Source organism: Xiphophorus couchianus, chromosome 20 (assembly GCF_001444195.1).
Source record: "Xiphophorus couchianus chromosome 20, X_couchianus-1.0, whole genome shotgun sequence".
Lineage (NCBI taxonomy): Eukaryota > Metazoa > Chordata > Actinopteri > Cyprinodontiformes > Poeciliidae > Xiphophorus > Xiphophorus couchianus.
Window position 1 is genome coordinate 14523785 of NC_040247.1, and position 25926 is coordinate 14549710.

The 25926-nt window shown below is 36.0% G+C and overlaps 1 protein-coding gene across 2 annotated transcripts in view; it reads left to right on the forward strand.

Annotated features, from left to right (window-relative positions):
* The window catches only part of kcnb1 (potassium voltage-gated channel, Shab-related subfamily, member 1), a 42202-nt gene extending 25092 nt beyond the window's left edge, over positions 1 to 17110 (forward strand). For both annotated transcript variants that reach the window (XM_028003793.1, XM_028003794.1), the window contains exon 3: positions 10263 to 17110. In XM_028003793.1, coding sequence (XP_027859594.1) covers positions 10263 to 12176 — 1914 coding nt within the window. In that variant the 3' untranslated portion in view covers positions 12177 to 17110. The remainder of the gene's footprint in view (positions 1 to 10262) is intronic.
* Positions 17111 to 25926: the final 8816 nt, after the last annotated feature.

A 25926-nucleotide genomic window follows, 5' to 3' on the forward strand; every position in this document is an offset into this window, starting at 1 on the left:
TGCTAATTTGTGTGTAAATTTCAAAGGGATTAACAACCCTGACATGAAACGGCTTCTAACCTGAGCTTCTACATGATGTGAAGAAAAGCATGTTGCATTATTACTGTGTAAAACCATGTGTTTTAGTTGATGTGTTAAGAGGAATTTTTCTTTGCATGACTGTTGCTCTGTAAATAGAAATGTTCATATCTCTCATTTGAGTTCACTTGACTCTTTGTCTTCGTCTTTCTGTTTTTGAAATTTTTCCACACACACTCTCTCTCTCTCGCTCCTCGATTCTCCTTTTCTTTCAGAGTCAGTTAAGAAATGTTTAAAACTTCACTGTCACCATCACCATGGTAGCTGTCATCACTGTTAGACTTGCAGCTGCCTCCTATTCAGGCCTTGGTGCTGATTGACTGTATTTGAAGAGGAGTTTGTGTCTTTCTCTGTCTGATCCTGTTTTTTATTTCAAATCAATGCTTTTCTTCTGTTTATCTTTTTTTCCCCTTTGCGCTGATGTTTGCAGAGCATACCAGGATGTTCTCTGGTTTCTGTAATAAATAAATGATCATAAACTGTGAGGCTACGTGAACTGCATCATACATTCATTAATGTAGAAGCAGAATCCCCATACAATGTAATAGTCTTGCCTCTGTACTTTTTGGCAGCATGTTACTGTACACCCAGACAAAAAACAATTTCAAATAGATGACAGGAATAGGTCTTCTTGCACATTTAGTCTTCTTCTTGTAATTACAGTTGCATTGTACCCAAAGTTAGAATCCCTCAGAAAACAGCCTCCTTTGGCGTAGCAGCACAGCTCCTATACTGTTTCTAATTATATAACCACCAAGGACCAGTCGGAGTTTAAATATAGATGCTAAGTCTGGATTCTCTTCTTCATCTGAAATGCATGAATAATTGAAGAGCAGAGGAGATGAGGTGGGATTCATTCAGAAGATGGATGGTGCAAGCATGGATTTTGTACCTACGTCTTTGATTTGGTAAGGGAGGGCTATGGTTCACTTTGGCCGCACAGATTAGAGGGAAGTTTGATAAATATTCCAAATATGGCTTGTTTTATGCTTTTTCAATCATCCCATGTACTCCTTAGCGAGCGTTCTAGATTGCAAAAGGCAGAAATTGAATCAATTAATTACAGAGGCTTTCATGTGCTAATTATTAAAAGGAAGCTTACATTACATATTAATGAAAGAATGGTGAAAATGTTTGTGACGAAATTAACATTGGAAGAGTCTAAGTGACAACTGTGTGTGCATGGAGCATGGAGACAGTTGTGATTAGAAACAGAAACTGCTCATGAAAATGTAAATTTTATATTGCTATTCAGTGTTGGCTTTGAATTTACATAACTCTTTAACAAAGTTAAATTAAATTGGCAAATTGTTTATTCCTATTTAGTATTGATTGTTTTCAGAGAGCTTTTTACATAACTGTGGAGGAATTTTAGCCCACGTTTTTGCAGAACTGTTTTAATTTAGCCACTCTGGAGAGCTGTCAAGCATGAATAGCTTGTTCAGAGCCATGCCACGGCATTTTAATCAAATTTAAGCCAGCAGTTTGACCAGGCTACAGACAAACGTTTATATTGTTCATTTGTTTTAATTAATTTATAGATGGTTTTGCTATTGCTAGCTTGAGTTCTTGTCCTTCTGGAAAACACAAAAGTGCTTGTCTTTTAACTCAGGAATACACAAAGGTTCAGCATTTTCTCACGGAGAGCTGAAATTCCCATATTACTAACTGAACTAACTAACTAACTAACTGTTTCTCTCCTAACATACACATATTCCAAAAATTACTCATTGTACTTATTGGTCCAGATAATATTTTTCCAAAGTTTGGGGGATGGTCAAGTTGTGTAATGGCAAAATGTAAAAAAGGTCTGTGTGTTTTGTCAGCAGTGGTTTTGACCTCAGATATTGCCCACAGATGCAAATTTTACACTGTTTCTCTCATTTTGGTGACTTTTAACTGAACACGGCACAGTATTTTAGATTGTGTTCTGGGTTCTTTTGTGATTTTCTGGGTGAATTGATGCACTTTAGGAGTCATTATGATAGAAGGATAATATATCAACTTTTTTCCAGTTGTCTCATGTTGGCTTGCTGCAGTTCTAAATCCAAAGGCCCTGTTTACGCAGCAACATCAGGAAACGGAATATTTATCTTCTGCTTCATTTTAACCTCTCATTTTGTCGGTAACATTTCAAATGGACAAAAACACAAAGGTTTGACAACAGGCTCCAGACTGAAACCTTTTAGAAACTCAATGTGAATTATGTTTGTGTTTTATGCAAACCGAAAACCCTTGTGCACCCTAGTCTGGTTTTTATACACACACACACACATAGCACAACAAAAAACAAACAAGTGAGAAGGACAGAGTAAGTTATGGTTGGTTTTGTTAGCTATCCTTAAGAAGTGAAAGATTAATTTGAAAACAGCTTTTTGTATGTACTCTGGTTTTCTTCTGCAATATTTTTAAATATTCATGCTGGATTTGATCACAACTCTACATGGAAAAGAATCAAGTAACTAAAATTTTGTGCAATACAGTTACGCAAAACATAATAGTCATCTTAAAACTAAAATGGTCTTAAACATAAGAATATGTATCGGTCCAGTTCCTGAGATTCATATAAGAAGACTAAAGAGCCTTTTTTTAATGTCAAAGAGTCAAGGTCATGATATTCTAGCTTTTGGCAGAATTCAGGAAGAACCGCGATATGCAAGTGATTTGCCTCGGCAAGACGTTTGGAGGTTAAGACAAACAGGGCTCTGCTGTTCAAAGTTAAGAGGTGATGCAGGGTGGGGAGCCTACAGCTGAGCCACTGCAAATGTGTCTGTGTATTTCAAGCTATCATGCTGGGGGAATTGTGGAAGACACAGTCTCCTCCCGTCTCTATGGAAACCCCGTCTATTTCACAGGCGGAGAGGCAAAGCCGTTCTACATTCGGAATCAGGGGTGTGAATTATTCTGCATCATTACTCGCATAGTATTGACCACTGGCAATAACATCTTGTATAAAATGAATATTAGTGGTGTAGTAATGATAATGCCCGTTAATCTCTTGAAAAGATTAAAGATTAATCGGGTGGAGCAAACATCTGCAAATGAAAATGGTGCCTGGCAGACTTATTTAGGAAATCTTTTCATCCCCTTTCTATTAATAATGCTGCTTTATTAACAACTTGAACTGAATCCTGTGCTGTAATACAAAACGCACAAGCAGAAGAAATGCAGAACAAAGACTGAAGTAGTACAGATGATTCAAGGTTTAGTAAGCTTTCAGAAAGGTATTAACACTGGGACAGGAGGAAGGGAGAGACAAAGAAGGAGATTCTGTCAGACTTGCTTTTCACGAGCAGGTCCACGTCGCCACCTCCTGTCAAGCTTTGAGGGGGTTGTCATGGTGACAGTGGCGAGCAGTAAGGCTGGAGAGAGTGTGTTGCATCGCATCCCTGTGGCCCACAATGTGGCTCCAAGGATGATGAGAAAGCAAGTCAGCTGTCGGGGGATCTTGGAGCTCAAGCAAGACCTGGATTCACTCAACCGAAAACAGAAACCGACACCTCTTCAGCCCCAGCCTGTTTAAAGGCTTAGGTGGAGGTTAAAAAGTACTACCTGCCATTATTATGAAGGTTTAATGTGTTTCTACGGGTGAGCCCTGGCAGAGTGATAACAATGACACTGTGGCTGAGAGGAACAGGAAGTTCGGCCACTAAATCACTATAGTGGAGTGATGGTTAGTCCCAGTGCAGTGGGGGCTAGTCCCAATAGAATGGGACTTCATGCAATGTTTTTCCCATAGAAAAAGGTGGAAAGATGCTAGAGCACTGGGAGGCTAGGAGTTGGATCTCACCACAGATTCTTTGCTGGGAGAATATAAGCTGAGCTACAAATAATGTAACGACACTGAATTTTTTTTATTTTTGAACCAACTTTAAAAAAAATACTCTAATTTGTTAAAGCTGGTTTTGTTCGTTTTGCTCAAGTTATATGTGTGATTTCAGAATTACATAGAAAATAACCAAAAATGATCAAAAATTATCACTTTTCCTCACTGATAAATTAGAGTAATTTTTTTAAAATTGGTTCAACAAAATATTTCTTTCAGTTTAAAATTTCAATCCAGACTTTTCTGTCAAAGAATTTGCATGTTTTTGTTACATTTTGAATAAAAGTTGTACCTATCAACTTCTTACACTGCATTTATACTCTTTTTAGCATCTTATAATATACTGATCCTTACTCTTGAATTATAATTTGTAAAGGCTGGTATTAGCGCATCCACATGAGCAAGTGTCAACTACTGACTAAATTTTATTTTTTTCATGGATATTTCTTGCTGTTGCACCTCAATGTTGCAATACTCTTCATGGTAATGTTGGCTGACATGAAAAAGGAAGTAGTCATATAATCATATATTTTATTTCAGTCAGTTTTCTTAGTGAAACAAATTATATTGGTTAATTGGACACAGGCTGATGTTTTCAAGTATATGCATAGTAAATAGTAAATGCAATGTAAATAGTAAATATACACTTTGCATATTCTTTGAAATGATTTTTTTCTGACTTTACTTCATTAAAAATGCTATGAAAATTACATCAGTTGGATTTGTGTCCTATACATTAACAGGGATAATCTTTGTCTTCATTTATATTTATGAACTCATCCGAACTCATCCAATATCTAAACACTTGCAGCAGATAAGACTTGTGTAAATAATTGGAATTAGTTAAAATTATAATCAGGTCAGGCATTAAAGGAAAACTGTATAGAACTGTAAACAGAGGGATTCATGGAGAAAGCTATCAATGGGTGCTAAATGTTTGCAAACCTAACTGGAAAGTTACATCTAATTCTGAAACTAGAAACTAGAAGGTAAATCTGCATGCCTACTTGTTTCTCAGGGCACTGTCACAGTTTAAATTTAAATTTAAATTAGCTATTTTGCATCCATTTAAGTGAAGGCTCAACCATATTTATGTAAATCTCATCCAGGGAAAATAACTCTTTTTCCTCATAACCAAACTGTTTCTGTTGGGCTGAAAAAATGTAGTGGTAACTTTGCTGCAACAGAATAAAATCAGAAATGCCAAAACAAGCAACATCATAGCCCACTGCAAGGGAAATCATAAATTCTTCTAAGTAAAAATTAAAATGATGAAATCATGTACATGCTTTTTATTTTTTTTTATCTTAAATAATTTAGTTGTTGTATTTGTAATATAAAGGTTGTGTCTTACAATATGTAGGATTACTTGTAAATTTGAACCCAACTTTTGTTCCATGTTATTCGTACAGTTTTGAGGAATACCTCATCAGGTCTTGGCCTGGAGTTTTCTGTTGTTTTCTGTTGACATTATCATCACCCAAATATTTTGTGTAGCTGTCAGAATAAAGCAAATAGTGGCTTGTAATGTTATAAATGATAAGTGATAAATGTTAATATTGTTTTGTTTTAATGTTGTCAGTGCATGCTTAGTGAAAAGTTCCAATGTTACAGGTTGAAATAGAGACTTATCAGTACAGGCGACACCTTTTCTTTCTGCTGTTGTTCAATTTTGTGAGCCTGTGTAAATTTTCATCCTCGGTTTCCTGTTCTTGTCTGACAGATGTGACACCTGGCATTGTCTTCTGCTTCATCTGCTTCAAAGTTATGGACATGTGTTATGGACAAGTGTGTCGCATATTGAGAATTGGCATTCAATACAGACTGACTGTAATGAATGATTATTCTGTTGTGTTTTATTATCTCTAATCAGTCTGACTATTTCCTACAGACTTCTGATACTATCAAGGTCTTTTCTTTGACACAATAGCAGCACACTTGATATTTTCTCTTTTTTTTTATCTTTCTCTGTAAAACTCAGAGGTGTTTGTGCATAAAAACTCCCAAATGAAAGTATTTATATTTCCAAACAGACAGAAGGGGTTTTAAGTTGATTTCTTGCCAGGTGAGTGGTGAATAGACTGGCAAGAATGGTGAAATCCCTGACAAGAAGCGATATTACAAGAGAAGGAAAAAGGCACAGCTGCTGGGACATAGCCAGTCTAAAAGTAGGTCACTGTATGTTTTACAGAGTTGTCATTGAGGCACAGCAGATTGTCCATAAATAACTGCATTTCTGCATTAATATACAGTTGCCTAAGTTTTAAATGTATGTGTTTATGGAATTTAGACTAGGCAATCAGTGTAGTTTATGCAACCCTTTCTTTGGTCTAATAAAATATGCATATTTGGTTTGGTCCAGCACATGTTCTCTAACAGCCTAATGAGATTCTGGTGTCACCTTGCCCCAACAATGTGGCTACTCTCTGTGGAATACTGTGTCTGCTGAACCACTGTACCATATGCCAGGAGAGACACAAACCAGTGAGATCTGGCTTTGTTTAGTGTCACAGTGGGATTTCCTGTCAGTGTGTCCCCTCTCTTTATCCATCTATCATGCACATGTTGTCTTCTGCTATCCTTCAAATAATTTTATATAGCTTTCCTTTAGTTGGCCACCAGGGTTCATGCACTCATTTTATTTTTTACAGAGAACATAGTCAGCCATGTCAGTCATCAGATTCTGCTGTGAAAGGTTTTGAAACTGATGGATTGATCAATGTTTTATGTCCATTTTCTGATCTATCGTTCATGTAAACGTTTGAGCTTAATTGACTCCCATTTTAGCTGATTACAATTTATTGCAGCCAGCATTCGGAGATGATGACACACTGTGTGAGAGAGCAGGGACTATAAAACTGGATTTTATTTTAATAACGTAAAATTATTTAACGTATGTCCTTTTAAACTTAGCATATTATACTAGCAATTAACACAGTAAATGTGGCTACATTACTTAAGCAGCAGTTTTTCTTCTTGTATTTACAAGAGAAAGAACAATTCAGAATTGATGCACCTGGCAAATATAAATGCACTTAATCAAGACACAGGTGTGTAGCAACTAGTGACACAAGGAACCTTATGGAAAAATATACCTTATTAACACTGTACCTTTTACTTTTACTTTTATTTGAGTAATATTTTTATGAAATATCACTACACTTTAGTCAAATTCACCATGTTGTAAAAAATTGTTTTCTTTTAAGTAGATTTTTAAATCTCTGTAATTCTTATATAATTTTTAAACACCTCACTGATAATGAAAATATTTTGCTAAGTGTTCTTCTCTTTATAACCACATCCACACTGAAGAGTGTTGCTGGTAACAGCTACCCGATACATTCACTAATCACAAAATGACGGATAGTTTGAGTTTCTAATTGGCTTGTCACCAGTCAGGTCAGATCAGACTGATTTCTGAGTCAACGCACTGCTCATAAACAGCCTGTAATCGTATTGATGCCATTAATCCTTTCCTGAGTCCCATCCCATTCTTCATTCTATTGTGGTCTCATTTGTGTGCTTAAAGGTTTGTGTCAGCTGTGGAGTTCAGTGGATTTATGAAATTAGAGCCCTTTGACATTAAAACAACCCCGGGATGACAAATGTAAAGATGTGTAGGGTGGATGAATGCTCAGAGAGGACAGTGGCCACGGCACCACATCCTGGGGGAAATGTGCAGGGTTTCCTGGTGGAACTTAACCTCATCACCAAAACATTACACAGCAGCATCGGTGCATCATCATTAGCAATCTTTTTATAGCCTCTCAATCCTATTACCTCTGCCCCCTTTTTGGTCTTGCCCTTCCTCAGCTGCTATCTCTCCCGGCTATAAGTTTGGAATCTGTCAGCGGTGCCCCTCTGTATCTCCCTTGAGACTTATTACAAGTCTGATGTGTTTCCTACCCAGAGGATGACCTTTAATACCTGGTGTTTACAAAGGTACAGCAGATAACACAAGCAGCACATCCTGTTATTTGCTTTATGGGGAATAATTTTGTGTTAAACAACATCATTGTTTCCACTGTGGCCTCCCTACCTCCTTCCCTTGTATGCTGCCCCTGTCAGCTTCACACTCACCTTTCAGTCCCAGACCCTCTTTGCTCTTCAAGTGTTTGATTCAAATAGGTTTGCTCCTGGACAAGAGAAGGGGGGAGACACACACAGAAGGAAGAAAATAAACAGATAGGGCTATTATTCATGCCTGCCGTGAAGCTATGGCAACAGGATCCTTCTGTTCTGATTGGTCATAGATAAGGATGCTTTTTTAGCCACTCTTACACTCTGGGGAATCTGAATACTAGATTAATTTTCCATTACATGTTAGCTGTGGAGAGTGTTCCTTTATTTAAACAAACAGAATTTCAGGTAAGTCTTAAGCAGATGGACTTGATTAATGTTGTAATAAAGTTTCCTAAAAAAAAAGTAGCTGTACTTTGTCTATAGCAAAGGAAACTGCAGTAAAATGAGAATGTTTAATCACTGTTTTGAATATCTCTCTGCGCTATGCTGCCCTGTACAATGGTTTTCACTCTTACAGAAAATGTTTTAACAATCCTTTGATTTATATCATCATATAACATCCTAACCTTTAGCGTGTGGGCTACTGCCAAAACAGGCTCAGTGTTCTAGCAACAACCTCCTACTCATCTCTCTAAGTTGTTCTGTTTGGAGTTTTAGGGTTAATATATCCACTGCAGACAGCAGTTCATGAAGTAACCCTGTTCCTTGTCCTCTTTAAAGGCAAGGGATGTTTATCACCCTGCATTTTGTTATCTAAGTGCTGCATTAAGATTATGAAAACATTTACAAACAAACAAACATATTTCAATTGGAAAAGATGAAAGCTGAGGAACTTTTGATAAGTGCCTGTTCAGAAAACGGAGGACTAAAATAGACTAAACTATTAAGGAACAATTTCTGTCAGAAGATTACATATGCTTGTCACGGTCATGAATGCCATATTTATTTTGTTCTTTTAATGGTTTATTTGAACTGTTCTAATTTGAAGGGTGACATTATCTAACAACATTAATGATTTAAAAACTGCCATCTTTATTTTGACCTTCATTCTTTCTTTAACAGAAGAGGTTAACTTTGTGCACACGTCACATGAAAGTTAACTTTCTACTACATCTGTCTATTGCAGTCAATGGGAGAGAAGTGTGGTCAGTGCAGGGACACACGGGAGAAACAACCAAGCACACAGACTTTTGTACCTAAGGACAATTTAGAAAGACTGATTTTCTTAATAGTCATGTTTTTGGACTGTTAGAGGAAGTAATATACGTACAAATGTGTTAGAAAAATCCAGAATATCCTAACCTTTTCATTGCGTATATTTCAGCATGTATATTTAATTTTAACCATATTAGTTCCACAAAGAATTCAAAATTGTGCCAATAATGCCTGTTTTTAAAATTGACTGAGTCTGCATGTTGTATAATTGTAGGATTGATGAAATAGAAACAATTAGGGGATTTGTGCTATTCTGTGCCCAGGCAAAAAAGGCAAATTATTAATCCTACAGAGGTGTAAGAGCTGAAAGAAGCACCTTCAAATCAAATTTTGGAAGACAATCCATCAACTGCATGATCTCCTGAGAGGTACATGACGTATTCGCCAGGATTCTCTTGCAAAATAGATTTTTAATCTCAATGGGATTTCCCTGGTGAAATAACTTTTACAATATTTGGAACCTTTCACAAATTTATGTAAGTATTGAATTTTTAACAAATTTGGAATCCCATTATTTTAGTTATATTTATTAAAGTGTTGCCTATTAAATATGTCACCTCGACCAGACATGCAGACACGATGGTGATTTTATAGATTGCTAACCATTATTGTTCACCCCAGCACACTTACTGATGTAAGTGCACTGGATAAGTCGGTCATAAATAAATAAGTAATCCAACCGAGTTCAGTCCATTTGCTGTCAGCCAGTCTCACACTCTGCTGGGTATTTATTTACACTGTGAGAATATCAGCATTCTCTTACACTTCTCACCACTTTCATACTGCCTTCCTGACCTTTAATAAATACATTGAAGGTGTATTTAAGTCTAAGACTAAGTAAAGTAGCGAATAGGTTTAAAAGTGGGGTCTATTTCAAAAGTTTCAAAATGTTACTATATCACAGCAAAAATTTTAAGAAAATACCCCATTACTTCTACTTGGTGTAATTGCACACGACTTTACAATGCATTTCTTATATTCTTAGCAATTACTGGTATTCTCATACAGAGTTTGCCAGTCTAAGTGTCTTCTCCTCTTTCATTTCAAGTCTTATGTACTTTATCTAATTCCCTAATGGTGCAATCTTTTCTCATATTACTTCTCTTGTTCTGTCTTTCAGATCTTGGCCATCATCTCCATTCTCTTCATTGTGCTATCCACCATTGCTCTGTCTTTAAACACCCTTCCAGAGCTTCAGGGCACAGATGAGTTCGGCCAGTCCACAGACAACCCACAGCTAGCGCATGTGGAAGCTGTTTGTATTGCTTGGTTTACCATGGAATACCTACTTCGCTTTCTCTCTTCTCCCAATAAATGGAAGTTCTTCAAGGGTCCTCTCAATGTCATTGACCTGCTGGCAATTCTACCCTACTATGTCACCATCTTCCTGACAGAGTCCAACAAGAGTGTGCTGCAGTTTCAGAATGTCCGCCGTGTGGTTCAGATCTTCAGGATTATGCGTATCCTTCGTATCCTAAAGCTGGCTCGTCACTCTACAGGTCTTCAGTCTCTAGGCTTCACACTCAGGAGAAGCTACAATGAGCTGGGCCTGCTTATTCTTTTCCTCGCCATGGGTATCATGATCTTCTCTAGTCTTGTATTTTTTGCCGAGAAAGATGAAGAGGATACAAAGTTCAAAAGCATTCCGGCTTCTTTCTGGTGGGCCACCATCACTATGACCACAGTAGGGTATGGAGATATCTATCCCAAAACTCTGTTGGGAAAGATTGTGGGGGGATTGTGCTGTATTGCTGGAGTGCTTGTAATTGCGCTACCTATTCCCATTATTGTGAATAACTTCTCCGAGTTCTATAAGGAGCAGAAAAGACAAGAAAAAGCCCTTAAAAGAAGGGAGGCTCTTGAGAGGGCAAAACGAAATGGTAGCATTGTTTCTATGAACTTAAAGGAAGCTTTTGCTCGTAGTGCAGAGCTCATGGATGTAGTAGTAGAAAAGAGCGAGAGACCTCATGACAACCACCTGTCCTCAAGTCATTGGAAATGGGCGTCCAAAAGAGCTGCATCAGAGACAAGTTCAAACCGTTCCTTCAATGCCCAAGAAATCGGCTCTCCCTGCAAAGCTCGAGACACCAGTCCCCAAAGATTGAATGTCGAGAAATTAGAAGAGATGTACAGCCAGATGGCAAAGACACAGTCACAACCTAACCTCAATGCAAAAGACAGAGGGTCCAGAGTTAGTAAACAGAGAGATGAGATAGAGCTTGGAGCCATTCATGACTATGGACCATCAGTGCTAGGAGCCAAAGATGGAGTGGGGGACATGAAAAGCTTATCTAGCATAGATAGCTACATCAGTTGTGCTACAGACTTCCAAGAGAATCCACGATATCCCCACAGTCCAGCAGCAGACATTGGTCTTAAAGAAAGCACACGGTTTACTTTTGGTCCAGTTACAGTTTTGTCTCAGCACATTAGTAAAAAAATTGGTCATCAAATCATAGGGCAGCATGAGTCTGTGCTGAGTCCAGGATTAAAATCCTCAGGCCCAGAGAATACAAGAAGATTCTTGTTTTCAGGAAACTCCTCAAAAAGCCTTAAAGGAGGCTGCCGTAGCGACGGGGATTCGGGGCCGTCCCCACTTTCAGACAGCTCAGTTGTCTCAGACCAGTCTCTTTTGAGTCCCGAAGCATCTGTGTACACCACTGCCAGCAGCAGGACCCCTCCAAAGTCACCAGACAGCACTGCCATGGCCCCTACAGTTTTCACTTTCCATGACTCCTCAATCAGCAAATACATCGATGCTGATACGGATGACGATGAGCACCTCCGGGACATTACTGAGGCCAGTCCCTCAGATCGTCTACTGGCTGGTGGCAGCCCAAAACGCAGTATTAACATAAATTACCAGAGGGGGACTAACCATTTAGAAGCAGCCCAAAAGATGTTGGGTCAGAACTGTTACTTTCCCCTTGAAGGTATTCGTGGGAAAGCTCATGAAAATCATATAGGACCTGACCCAGCACGTAGACCAAAGGCCGAGAGGGGACGACAAAATACTTTGGACAAAGGCCTTTGAAGTATAGGTTATCAGAGACACATGGAACGCAGGTGGACATATGGTTATTGACAAAAACACCTGGCAAACAGAGCTACTCAATAAGCTAGAGACAAAGAAAGGTATAGAGAAGAAGGCTCTCATATTTCGCAAATAACCTGAGCATGCCGCTAGGGCAACAAGCTATGTCAATACATGTTGGGAATACTTTAGAAGAAAAGTACCTTAAGTTGGAGAATGTCACTGCCCCTCCTTTGAGTTAATTCCTGTGTGCTATATTTCACATCGACAAAGAATACCCCCAAATAGCCATTGGGTTTGTTTAAAAATGCAGAGTCAGCAGAGAGATTGAGCTACGGATATAACTAGAAGTAACACAACAAAATAATGATTTCAGCCAAAGGGTTTTTTCAGTTCCATAAAAATACAAAGTCCACCTTCTTGTAGTGACTCCCAATTATTATTATTATTTTTATTATTGGAGACATACCAGAGGACCTAGAAGCCTATAAGCTACATATTGTGCCCTCCATTCCCAAACCTGGCCTTAATCATTTACATTTGCAGGGGTGCGCATACGTGTGTGAGATAATTTGAATATGAATGAGTGAATTATGAGAAACTGATGTAAACAAAATCTTAAAACAATCTAACCTGATTTATTTTTTTATAGATAAGAGAAAGTCCCTTATACCGAAGTGATTTGCTTGTCTACAATGTCAGATTTCTATGTAATGCATAAGGTTTAATGTCTTTGCTTAAGGTCTGCAGTTATCACAGGATCCCACTCATTTCTCATTGCATGAGCCTCATGGCCTCTTTTTAGCATCTGTCCTGCTATCTTTTAGGTTTACATGTTGTGTATAGAATGGATGAATACAGAACATCTGCCACTGGATTTTTTTAGCATTGTATGATGTTTTATGAGGAAAAAGGTGGACCTTAGCTGAAATATTGGTTAAAGAAAAATGAGAAACATCTCAATTGCTGCATAAAGTGATAGCACATGCACACTCCCACAACATCAACTTAAAAACATGAATTGGCAGTGAATACAGGTATAGAAATGCTTAAAGTGGACTTATCTTGTAATGTTTTACAATGTACTCACATGAAGTTCACATTTGAGTGGCAGATTCTCAGAGTGTGTAAGCTTTGATTTGACTGACATTGAGTTTTAAATAGTTGAATAGGATACAAGAACAAAAAAATGGGCTTTCCTTCTTGTTTCTCAACGTAATTAATTCTATTAGCTCTGACTATGTTCAAGGATGATTTTATCACCATTTATATATAGTCACCAGATTTGATCCTCACTCACAAATGAACACGCCTGTTGAAGATAGCCACTGGCCACATAGATACCGATATTTTCCATGGAGACATGATTCAACCAACATTGCTTTCAAGAGGAAAGCAAAGGTTTGTTAATTAGTGTTGGAGGTCTGCATGTCACAGATGCTTGTAGGCATATATCCTCACTGATTAAAGACATGTCCATAATGTGGCAGGAGTCTATGATAGTTGCATGCCAAATTCACTCCTCACTGTGTGTTTTTTATGAACAATGTGTCATTACAAACTTATGATGTAAGAATCTGTAAAGTTCAGCAAATGCTCCATATCCAACATTTTTGTATCTTTATATCATACCTCAGAAAACTAAATTCACCAGCTTGTTTACCTTGCCCTATACAGCACTGTAAAAAGGTGATAGCTCCTCACACATTTCTTCAGGGGTTTCTGTTGCTTTTTTTGACATGCTTAAGCATTTCACGTCAACCAAAAAATTTTCACACCCAGTACAACTAACCAGTGGGAATACAAAATGATGTTTTCAAGTCATGATTTTATTTGTCCGCCTTTTTTTATTTACGTGTGATTAACTACATTATTTTTGTTCATCAAGGGTGGCAATTTCATAAGCCACCCTTAGGGTTGATTATGATCATATCAGGGGAATTTAAAACAAGAAACCAAAACTCTTTAATAGTATGTGTCTGACAACATGAACCATAGTAAGAGATTTCAAACTATTTTTTTCTTTATACAAGGCATAATGCTGAAAAACCATCCATTGTGTTTGAATTAAAACAATTCTGCAAAGAACAGTGGCCCAAAATATCTCCTTAGGGAAATAAAAGTCTCTGTCAGTTTACTCAAATACCTGATGGGAGAGTTTGCTGCCAGCTATGAGGTTAATGTGCCGATTACTTTTATACATAGGGCCACATTGTTTAGGTTGTTTTTTTTCCCCTCTAATAAGCAAAACATCATTTGAATAATACATTTTTTTTTATTTCCTCAGGCTATTTTGTTAGATGGTAAAATCCTTTGGTGACATTTAAGTGAGAGAAGAAAAAAAGCAAACATAAACAAACAAAATGTGCAAGGGACCAAATCCTTTTTACAGCACAAAACAAGCACAAGTATGACCATGAGGGTCTGCAGATGTACATCTGCAGATGTACCATTCTTGCTCAGTCTATGCCACTCTGACACCACTAAGCTAGGCCTAAAATAAAGAGGAAGAGCAAGCAAATTTTCTTTCATTGACTTATGTGTTTTTTTAGATGATGGATAGAAGAACATCTCCAAACTAGAAAAAAACATCTAGCAAGGAATTCAGAACTTGCTGATTATTATTGTTGAGTAATAAAGCACAGCAACAGCCATAATTAATCTCTTTACCTAATTTACCAAAAGACAAAGCATCAAAAATTAAATTTTTGGTCTAATATTGTAATGAGCATAATCCCTTGTTTAAAAAGATGCTCCATACTTCATATCCACGATACACTGCTGGTTGCCACTCACTCCCATCCAGGAGTTAGCACCAGGTCAGTGCTCCCCTAATTACATTATGCAAAGTGGACAAACTATTTTATATCTCTTCAAATATTCTACAATCATAATATGTACTGCTTTAACATTATTTATAGATTGCAGGTACTCCAGATACTCATCAGTGGAAGACAAGATGAAATACCTTATGTGGCATTGTTGCATTCTTTATCTGAATTCAGCAGAGCATCAAGTGACTCGTACTACTTCTTTGTATCTTCTTCTGCAAATTAAATACCATCAGATTTTATGAGACCTGCAAATTAATGCAGATTACATGTCGCAGATTGCAATGGTCTTTGAGAATCTGTTTTTTACTGTCTAATCAACTTTTCCTCTACATGAGTACACAAACCCTCAGATAATATGGCCAAGCTACTCAGCACTGTGTGATGTTATTTGCTTGGCAGACCAGTTTGAATGGTAACATTTGATTTTGTTAGACTTTGTAAATTGTTTAGATGATAAAACTCTGGGTTTTATCAATTAGATTTGTTTGGTTTTGTTTTGATCACACTGTCATTTAGTAAATGAGGCTCAGAGTCATGTTGAAGAAATAGCTACATCCCCTGCATAAATCACTCATTCATTATTAAAAAAAACTATCTTTCAACACATAGTCATAGGACATAGTCACACTGTAAATCAAAAGTTTGAACATTTGGCAGAAAGTACACTTGTAGCTCATGAAATACACACAGAAAATATCCCTAAAAGCAAATCAAAGTTTGGTGGTGTATGATCAATAGATGTAGCTCAATTTCACAAAGTATAACAAAATCAAAATACTGTCTGACTGTTAGGTGGGAAAAAACATCAGTAACAGAAGTTAGATAAAAATCCCAAAATAAAAACATGTGAAACAAGATATTTTTTCATTTCCGGCAAAGAAAGAAATAATTCAACAAAGAAAAAAATGACTCACAATCTGTGCTCCAGTCTATCATCTATCAGTATTGTGTTTCCCAGTTCCATCATTAAAACACATGACGAGGAAACATGAAATTTCAGCAGAGTTTCCAGGACTGGTAGAGTTGATCCCTCCCTCCAACATTTCTGGGGTACATATGGTAGATTTTTTCCTTTAAACTGTCATTTTTAATGTCTTCTTTCATCACACCAAGGTTTATGGGAACAAACATGTTTGTAAAAAAGGATCTAAGTCATTTACAGACCCAGACCAACTGGTGAAACAGTAAGTAAAAAAGCCATTGGACTAAAATGAATGTAGTTTTTAAAAGTAATAACAGATTCCAACTGATTTAGATGTTTTTGACTTGTGGTGAAAAATCCAATCACAAATCCCGATTCTGTTTTCAGTTTTAATCACAGAGTTGGACCATTTCATATTGCTCTCCCTTAGTGAGAGTAGCTGAGGTGTGAAAGGAATAGCAATGACTGTGAGGAGCAGAGGGGAGCCAAGCCTGTTTGTGTGTGCGTTACCACTGGGAAGCATTAAAGCAGCAAGGGCGCTGCTTAATGGAAAAGAATGAACTGTATTCAATGGGAATGTGTGTTTGTGTTGTTGGATTCCTGTTTTTATTTTCTTCCCAAGTACATCTGCTATTTTGGCTGAAACAAAATACAGTATAAAGAGAAAAGAATAATATTTTTTTTTCCACATGACACAAAAAAATAAAATTTTATATTGAAAATGGCATGTTTAACACTAGGGAAAATACTACACAATTCAACCGGTATTTCAGCATCTTATTTTTTTAGAGAGAAAAATCAATAAACTGTTATTTTAACAAGTGCTCCGTTATAGTACACATTCTGCTACTATCTAATAAAACATTGCCATATGTCTAACGCTTGAATACTGCTGCACAAGAACTGCTGGAAGGCATTGCACATTTCCTCAGATGGACAATAAAAATGGCTTTGTTTACATTCATAGATACATGTATTCTGTTCTCGATAGCCATGTGTGCTTACATCGAATTTGATGATTTTAAATGGTTAATTTCTGTAAAAACAGCTGCTAATCATTCATAACCAGCAGTCAAATATGTGTCATCTTTCACTATATGGTGACCCCTAAAAAGAAATTATATTATATTTCATTATATGACAGTCACAGATGTCCTTTAAAGTTAACAATGTAACCTTAAAAAAAATATATACATACAAAAACTGCTCCTGAAGCATCATGTGATCCTTTTATTTGTTTTTTCTATACTACAATATAGTCAGGGACCATTACTGCTGAAATATCTCTGAACAATGATGACAATCAATATTTCATCAGAAGGCAGCAAGCTCTACTTCAGAGAATTGAGATTTATTGTGGAGATACAAATTTACAGCCATGCACAAACACACTCTTGCTGAAATAAGCACCAGAATCCCTACAAGTGTTGATACTTTTAATCTTTTTGACCAAGAAAACACTAGGCAAGAAGTTGAATTTGATACTTAGACTGTAATACTGTGACAGAGAACAAACATATTATTACATAATGTATGTTCTTACAATTAATCTTGTTTTTATTTGCTAGCAGAATTATTTGGGATTGTTAAAGTGGGGTTATGTGGAATAGTTATAAGCAGTTAGTATCTTGTGTAAAAATAGTTTTCAAAATATCTGCTTGGATAAAGAGAGATTATTTTTGGCATTGAAAATCAAGGTAATGATTGGTTCAGTTTCAAAATGTCGTTCTGCCATCTTAAAACTAAAATTTAGTTATTTTATTGCTTTACCAATCTTCAAGCTTCAAACTATATTTACATAAGATGGTTATCCAATTCATTTCAGTTCATTTATGAAGAGCCAGTTAACAGAAATGATTATTTTCAAACATTTTACAAGAAATGTAATACCCAGTTCAAATCTATGTATATCAAAATCAATAATCAAATTAATCAGAATCATACCAATACAATATGATCATATCCACAGTTTTATATATTCATTTACAAAAAGGACCAATTATTTATTATCATAATATAATTTTTGAGACTGGAGGTTTTTTAAGAGGGTAGAAATCCACTTTGTCTTAAAAAAAAATTAATCAGGAAAGATACTGAACTCTACTCACTGTCCACAGAACCCTATTTAAAATAAATCAAGTTGTCTTTTTAAGGTATGCCAGGGTGCTCCAATTTTAATGGAAGCCAATATGAAACAAACCGTACAAAGCACCTTTTAATTTCCTAACCTCCTAGTAGAGATATTTGCTCAAATTAAAAGACTAAATTATGTTTGTTTGATTTTAGTTAAAAAAAAAAAGAACATTTCAAGAAGAGCACAGATTCTTTCATTATAACCATACGCTCAATTGTCTTATAAGACTCCCAAGTGTACAGATAAATTCATTAGGTTAAAATCTAAAGTGTAATTAGGTTGTTAGCTGATATATTTCACAGTTTAAAAGTTTAAGTCTTTTGCATTTATTTGATAGAACCCCGTAGGTCCTTTAAAGAGCATGTGGTAATTTTAAAAACCCAATAAGGATTTTTTTATTAGCTGCACACACTAAATCTAACACTGTATTACAGGGTTGGGGTTGATTCAGGATGCCTTGATGGAGTACACTCATCACATGCGACACCACATAAATGAGTATTATTAGAGAATGAAAGTACAATAAAACCAACAGTACAACACAAAATGTCAGATATATTTTTTTAAGGTTTACACTCCAAGTGGAATTGACCCCAACCTTGCCTAAGCCATTGATCTTTGTAAAGTACACACTGTTTCCAGGGAATTAAATAATAATAATTAAAAAAAAAGATATTTGAACGACCTTAGCCAGCTCTTATATGATGTTGTTTGTAGGTCTCGAGGCTGTCTGTTTTGTAAAAGAAAAAAACCACAGAGAACATTTTTACCCATTGACTTTCTATGCTGTTGTTTCTGTATAAGTGTTCTACTGTTCAGTGCATGTTGTAACTTTGGCGTTGTGACTGGTTGTGATTCACACAGAGCCAGTACCTGTCATGTACAAAAAAATGTGTCTGAATGTCTTAAGATATTTCTATTTCTTATGAAAAAGCAACATTTCCCTTGAATGACTCAAAATGAAATAAAGTAAATCACTTTACAGTTTGAACTTTGATTTCTTGACTTTCATTTTACAGTTGATTATATGTAAGACAGAGTATATGTATAATAAAAAAATGCAGAATGAGGTTAAATTAAGAGAAGGCTGAAGGACTTTGGGCAGAAACAAGCTTCCAGCCTTCCAAGATTTCACCACAGAGCCCTAAATCGAGGGTTCCCCCCAGCCTGCCACTGGAGAGATGGTATTCTGCAGAACGGGGGAAGGGAGGAAAAAGTAACAAGAACGTTTTTTTTTAAATCATATGAGAAACAAGGTTGCCATCTAGTGGTGGTATGTTTTGCTCGATTCTGTGCAACAAAGTAGGTCCAGATCAAATTTCTGGGAGAAGAAAAAGAGAGAAAAACTAGAACTGCGACCAAAGTCTTTCCAATACAACTGACCCACATATTTGTACTCACCACTAGACTTCTCAAAATACTAGTAGAGGTAGTGTTGCACACACTAAGTCTGTTCTAGATCTTGCATGCCGTCTATAACAGGATGATGTGTCAAATAATAGCTGCTGGCTTTACAATAAAAATTGAATGTAATCTTAGTAGGTAAAAGTCTTTTCTTGTTTAGGTTTCTTCTTTTCTTTTATTTCTTCTTGCCAGAATCTAAAGTTACTGCTGTAACTCTTATAACATCCTGGAATTAAACTTTACATTTAAGATGATTGTTGAGGGGGAAGAACAACAAACCGTTTTATAATCAGAAAGCAAAGATGCATCCACTAAAAAAAAGGACTTAAAACAGCTATTATTTGATGTGCTTGTAAAAATTATATAAAGAATTACTTCTAGAAGTTAACAGCTAAAAGGCATCAAAGAGTTATAAGCACTGAAAAACTGAAGAGTAGAAAATATTTTTTATTTTTCAGTTAAATGGTTGTTACCAATATTGAACATTAGCAAGAAGTTTAGAATAATGCATTTGTCTGTGTAATAGCAAACCAGAGTAGAAATAAAATCAGGTTTCCTGGATGATACTTTACAGGGAATTAGCTAAACTTAGTCCAAGCTGCTTCTTATAAAACATATTTTTTATACATGAAATATCTTCTTGTTCTAAATATGTTTAACTAATAAATGTGTTACAGAATTAGTTATCGTCAGTGTCAATTCCATTCATAAAATATGTAGGATATTTGTATCCCTAAATGAAAACATTGAGAATGTATAGATTTATAATATGACTAAACACTTTTCTTTGTAATAATGCTAAGCAGAGAATAGTTCTTCTGTGAAATGTCTGTAGTAACCCTCTGTGTCGCACATTTTGCTAATTCCATGAAAATGCATGGAACCTTCACCTACATGAATTAGTATTCGCAGTAAATTGAAGAAGACTAATTTAAAATAAAATAAAAAACTTTTAGCATTGCTTTCTAGTGGGGGGGAGCAACCCGTCTTCATAACTCAGGCTGTGATTTATATTTACATAACAAAGGGATAATAATCATTTAATAATGTGGTTTATTTCATACTGAAAACAAACTGGTTGCACTTTCTAAGTTTATTAATTCATTTTTCACCTTGTCATTCCACCACTCCCCTCAGACAACTGGGATACTACAGAGTTAATTTAGAGCCACTTCTTGACACTGTGATTGTTGTAACGCAAGCAACACTGTTGCTGAATTATTTGTGTTATCTTGATCGAGCTGTACGGTTTGATGAAACTCCTTGCAGAGGTCACCAAGTTATTCCAGTGAAACTATAGAACATATGCGTTAAATTACTGTGCTGTTTCAACAGCTGAGGACCCCAAGGACAAGCCTTGCACTCACGTAACCATGGCAACAAGGATTTAGTTAAGGCTTCTGTATTTGATACATTATTGTAACAGTTGCTAACCAACAAAGAACATCTGTCTTTACAATATTGCGATTTAATCTCTAGATTTATTGATGTGTCTATGTAGCAAACATAAATACAGATTGATAACATTTACTCTGTTAATATCATATCTTTTATTAAAGTGCCAACCTAGAAAATATGAAAAGAAAGTTACAGTTTATAGTAGGCAATTAGCTAGTATTTGCGTGTCATAGTTAATTTGTGTGAAACAATGATTTAGGTTTTCTATTTAGTCACTTAAGAAGCAATGAGATGAACCAGTCGTCATTGAAAACATAAAGACATTACCACCTCAGATTTGGACTGCTTTTCTTTAAATGTAACATTTCGCCTTTCAAAACATTTAAAGACAAACAATATATAAACAAACCATCAGAAATTTATGTGCATTATATTTGGGGGAGTGTTTGAGTAGTAGGCTAACTATCGTTTTTATTAAATGGATTTTTTAAAAATTAAGCTGAGATCTTTAACTAGTGGTGATAATGTCTTGAATGGACAGTTAAACTCATATTTTAGATGCCTGGAACACTTCTTTCAGGTAATGCTAGCTTGGGACTAGCATTACCTGAGTACGAGTAATACTAAATGTCTCGTATACTGTAGATAAAGTAATAAAAGCACATTTTCAACATTTGTTAAGAATGATAATGTTGCTGCTCTCAGGGACATCTCTTTTTTCATATGGTTGCCATAGTTACCAGTAGTAGTAAGAGCTGGCGCAACAGAGGATGCAGGAATGAAAAGAATGACGTTCCTTGTAATGTCGGGTAGATTTACATTTGAAATGAGACGAAAATGTTTCACCAAGCACATCGCAAAGAAAAAGATGAAAATAGAATCAATGGAAAAAGCAATCATTTTGGATCAATACTGAAATGTAAAAACATCAAACAGTGACATAAAAAATGTGTCCTTTTATAGATGACTTCTCTTTTCTTGTTAAGTCACACTTAAAGGTTTCAGATCCAAAAAAAATTTATTTTAGTTTTTGTTCATTTGGTTTTCTATGTTAATACATTTGCAAAAATTTCAAATATTTGTCCACATTGTCATAATTAAGTATTTGTGTGTAGAATTTTGAGAAGAGACCAATTTAATACAATTTTAATATCTCTTGGGACTTTTGATTTTGACTTTGCTGCATGACCCATTTGGTCTTGGGTTTTCAAACTGAGAGCCAGACTTCCTCTCTCGCAACTTTCTTGTAAAGAGATGCACGTAGGCTGCACAACAGTTCAAGACCACTACATTACTAACACCATCTCTTACTTTTGGCATGATATGCAAGTTTTACACCAGATAGAATAAAATGCAGCCCTTTGAAAAAAGGAAAAGATATTTGTCTCACCAATTCCCTCTTCTCCCCAAACTCTTTGAGATAACTTGAAAACTGAATTTTGTGTAGACTCAGCTTATCTTTGTCTGGTATTAAAATTTACTTGATTTTCTAAAAAAAAAAAAAAAAAAAGAAAAGAAAAAATAAATTTAAAAACCTGTGAATTTGTGCATATGGCTACAAACAACACATATTGAACTTGTGATTGTTTTTCTCACCCAGAATTACTGTTTTTAATTCTAACAAGACAAAGTAATTTCTTTTTAGTTAGTTTTGTACCAGTTGTGTGATCACCAGAGGCAGAAAGCAGGGTAGTGAGCTGGAAGTTATTCATCAGTCATCACTGCATCTTTTAAAGGAACAGTGCACTGAAAAAAATTGGAACAGAAATAGCCGTTGGTAAAGTTAAACATAGCTTGGTTATTACAACAGAAATCACAGTGTCACATTGTTGCAGTTTCAAATAAAAATAAGTCTTCTTGATTCTTCACAAAAAGTCAACTTGTTAAAATCTGCCTTTGATTAATAACAAATGGAAAATCATAAAGTCATAAAATGTAGTCTGCTTATATATATATATATATATATATATATAAGTGAATCATTTTGCCCTTTTCTTTGCCCAACAGTTAAAGCTGTCTGTTAGACAGGAAATGTATCAAGGAAATGTCCTTGATAAGAAAACTAGAAACATATTTATTATATGTAAAAAAAAAAACAACCTGTTTTTGTTTGCTTCACATTGAGGTTTTTTTTTTCAATTATCCGCCACCTAATGAAATCCACTGAGGACTGTGCAACACTGTAGCCAATGTTATTGTTTCAAAATAAATTTTGTTATATAGTAATTAAATGGTCTTAAATTAATTTACTCTTGAAGCTTTATTGAGATGGGACATTTTTTAAGTCCCTGCACAGCACATAATTGTGAGTCTAAATAAAAAATGATGGTAGGAAAAGTTATGAAAAGAGCTTTAATTGCTCTTGCAAAGCATTTATAAATTCATAAGAACCAGGCCATTCATCTTCACCTAGAAAACACAACCAGGCTCACAGAAGCCTGCCTTTATGAAGTAGACAGCAAGTATGTGTGTATTGTGATAATATCCTTACTTATTTAATATGATTCTCACTGCTCGGTTGAGCAGCTGCTGAAGTGAAGCCAGATTAAATCTTTGAATCATGTCCATTCATCCTGATGATTCAGTGATACTTCCAGATGTGCTAACTACACAGCCAAGCTCATTTTGTCTGGCTGAGCTAATACTGAAACAGGCTGAGGTTCATTATAATGCTTCTATGTTTCCCACCACATCCAATCAATATTACAGCCAACCTTTCACTATTTATTTTGGTTACAAGCCATGTTCCCAGAAAACATAAAAATATAACAGTCTTAAGCTTTCTCATCATCCTTATCACTTGTGACTTTCACACTCCATCTTCCATCTGAGAGGTTATATCTCAGTAGCCTCTCTCATTTTGGTGTGCTGAGAATCCATCTGTGCTTACAGCATCTTGCAAAAGTATTTCTAATCAGTTCTAGTGATGTACTTCACAAATTTGGCCTTTATGGAAGAGTGACCAGTTTTATTTGTTTTTATGGGCCATGATGGGGAAAATCAGCAAAAGTGAAAATAGGTGCTATAATCAAATAAAACAGAATGCTCTCTCCAGATTTTCCTCAACATGGACAGAAATGATTGCAAAAAAACACCAAATCTTTCAGCTATAATGCAGCTTTTCAGAGTTTTCCTTTATCTCCTCTGAATGCATATTTTTTCTTCTGCTACACAAAAATACACCCCATCCAATTAAATCCAAATATGTATGGGTTTTAAACATCAAACACAAACAAACAAAAAGTCAAGAGCCAACATGTTTGGTTGTTTCTGATCCCATGGCATGCTTTCAACTTTAAACTTTACCATTCTTCATACCAGCATCAACAATGATCTCTGGCACATTATTTTGCTCAGCAGAAAAGATAACATTTTTACTTTCACAGCTTATAACAGAAGTGGTTTCATTAGCATCCAAGAGGAAGGAGTTCAAATAAACTGGTGGAAGCCGAGACTGTCAGAGGGAGGTAAACAGCAGCCTGGCCGCCTGCACTTCTAGTTGGACTCTTCTTTAGTTGAAGTACTTCAAATGAAAAACATAACCATCCTTAAGATCAAACTAAAAGTCCAGATGCCTTTTAATTAACACCACATGAAAAGGTCCGTGCAACACAGCCTCGTATCTGTGTGTGGATTTGGATATTTTATGTCCATAAACCTGCTGATCCAGATTATTAATCACATTTAAGCTTATCAGAATAAGCCACATCTTGTTTCTAATAAGGGGAACTATATGGACTTAAAATTGTGTTCTTTAAAGTGCTTACAAAGAAGCTGGAAGATTTTTTTTTTGGTGCAAGTTTGAGTCTTTGCCAATGTGATAGCTTCTGTTTAGCTCATTAAATATGCATGAAGCAATCCTGCAAATGTGACTTGCATGTACAAACTACTCATGCGTTTGGTAGGAAAACAACAATTGTAGGGGAAAGAAAAACAAACAAAAAAACCTAACCTCAAACTAAATCTGCTGAATTCCACTAAACATGTTATTGTGTATATGCTGTGTGATAAATGCACAATGTATTCATACACACATGTGAAATGCGTTACATCAGTAGCATTACATCTGGCTCACACTGCAGTTTCTCACACTGATCCTCTGAATAAAGAGCTGCTTAGGAAACAGTCTCCCCTGTAGTTTGAAATTATTTAAATATATTAGACTTATTCCATTCCAAAGACAGGACAAAAATAAAAATCAAATGTATATCAAGTACCTACAGCTGATGAGTGACTGTTGCACATGGCAGGAGGACTATACCGGTAAGTATAGTCATCCTGCTGTTGTGAGCTTTCTTATGTTTCTCTTCTATGAGTCGCTGACTGACAAGGTTGAAGAGGTGAAGACCACTTGTTTCTACATCGTGGACACAGGGAGGGATGTTTTATCATCCATCCCTCCCTTCGCTTTGCTCTAGCGTTTGGTGTTTTATCAGTGTTTAATGTATGATTGCACTTACCATTGTTTTATGTATCTCGACACTTTGACAAGCCATGAATCCCATCCTGACAGACCAACCATTAGTGTGAATCCACCGCCTCTCCTGCTTGCCTTTCCTGTCTAGGGCATGAGCATCACATTAACTCCACAACAAATGAGAATTGGCTTTCCTATTGATATTCTTTAGCTAAACATCTAATTTCAGTTTGTTGCTATGGAATTCCAACATCATTTCATAGGTATCAGCAGATCAAAAATGTTACAATTTTTTTCATTTGCAACTTTATGTAGCTGGATATTGCAGAATGCAACATATATGAGAGAAAAAAATGGAACATTTGTTTCAGCTACTCTCTTACAAATTGTAATGTTAAAAAAGCAAAAAGATGCAAAACTTCAAGGGTTTGATATAATCCAACCCTAAATGTAAGGTGCATAGCTACATGGAGGAAAATGTGCAATATCCATGAGTTTTTTAAAAACTGAGAATTCCTCGCTTTGCTCGAATTACTGCACCAGGAAGTCACTGAGCTCCAACACTGGAAGAACAAGACTTGCCATTCTCAGAATACAGCAGTGTTGCAGTGAATCAAAATCAATGCCCAAATTTATTTTCA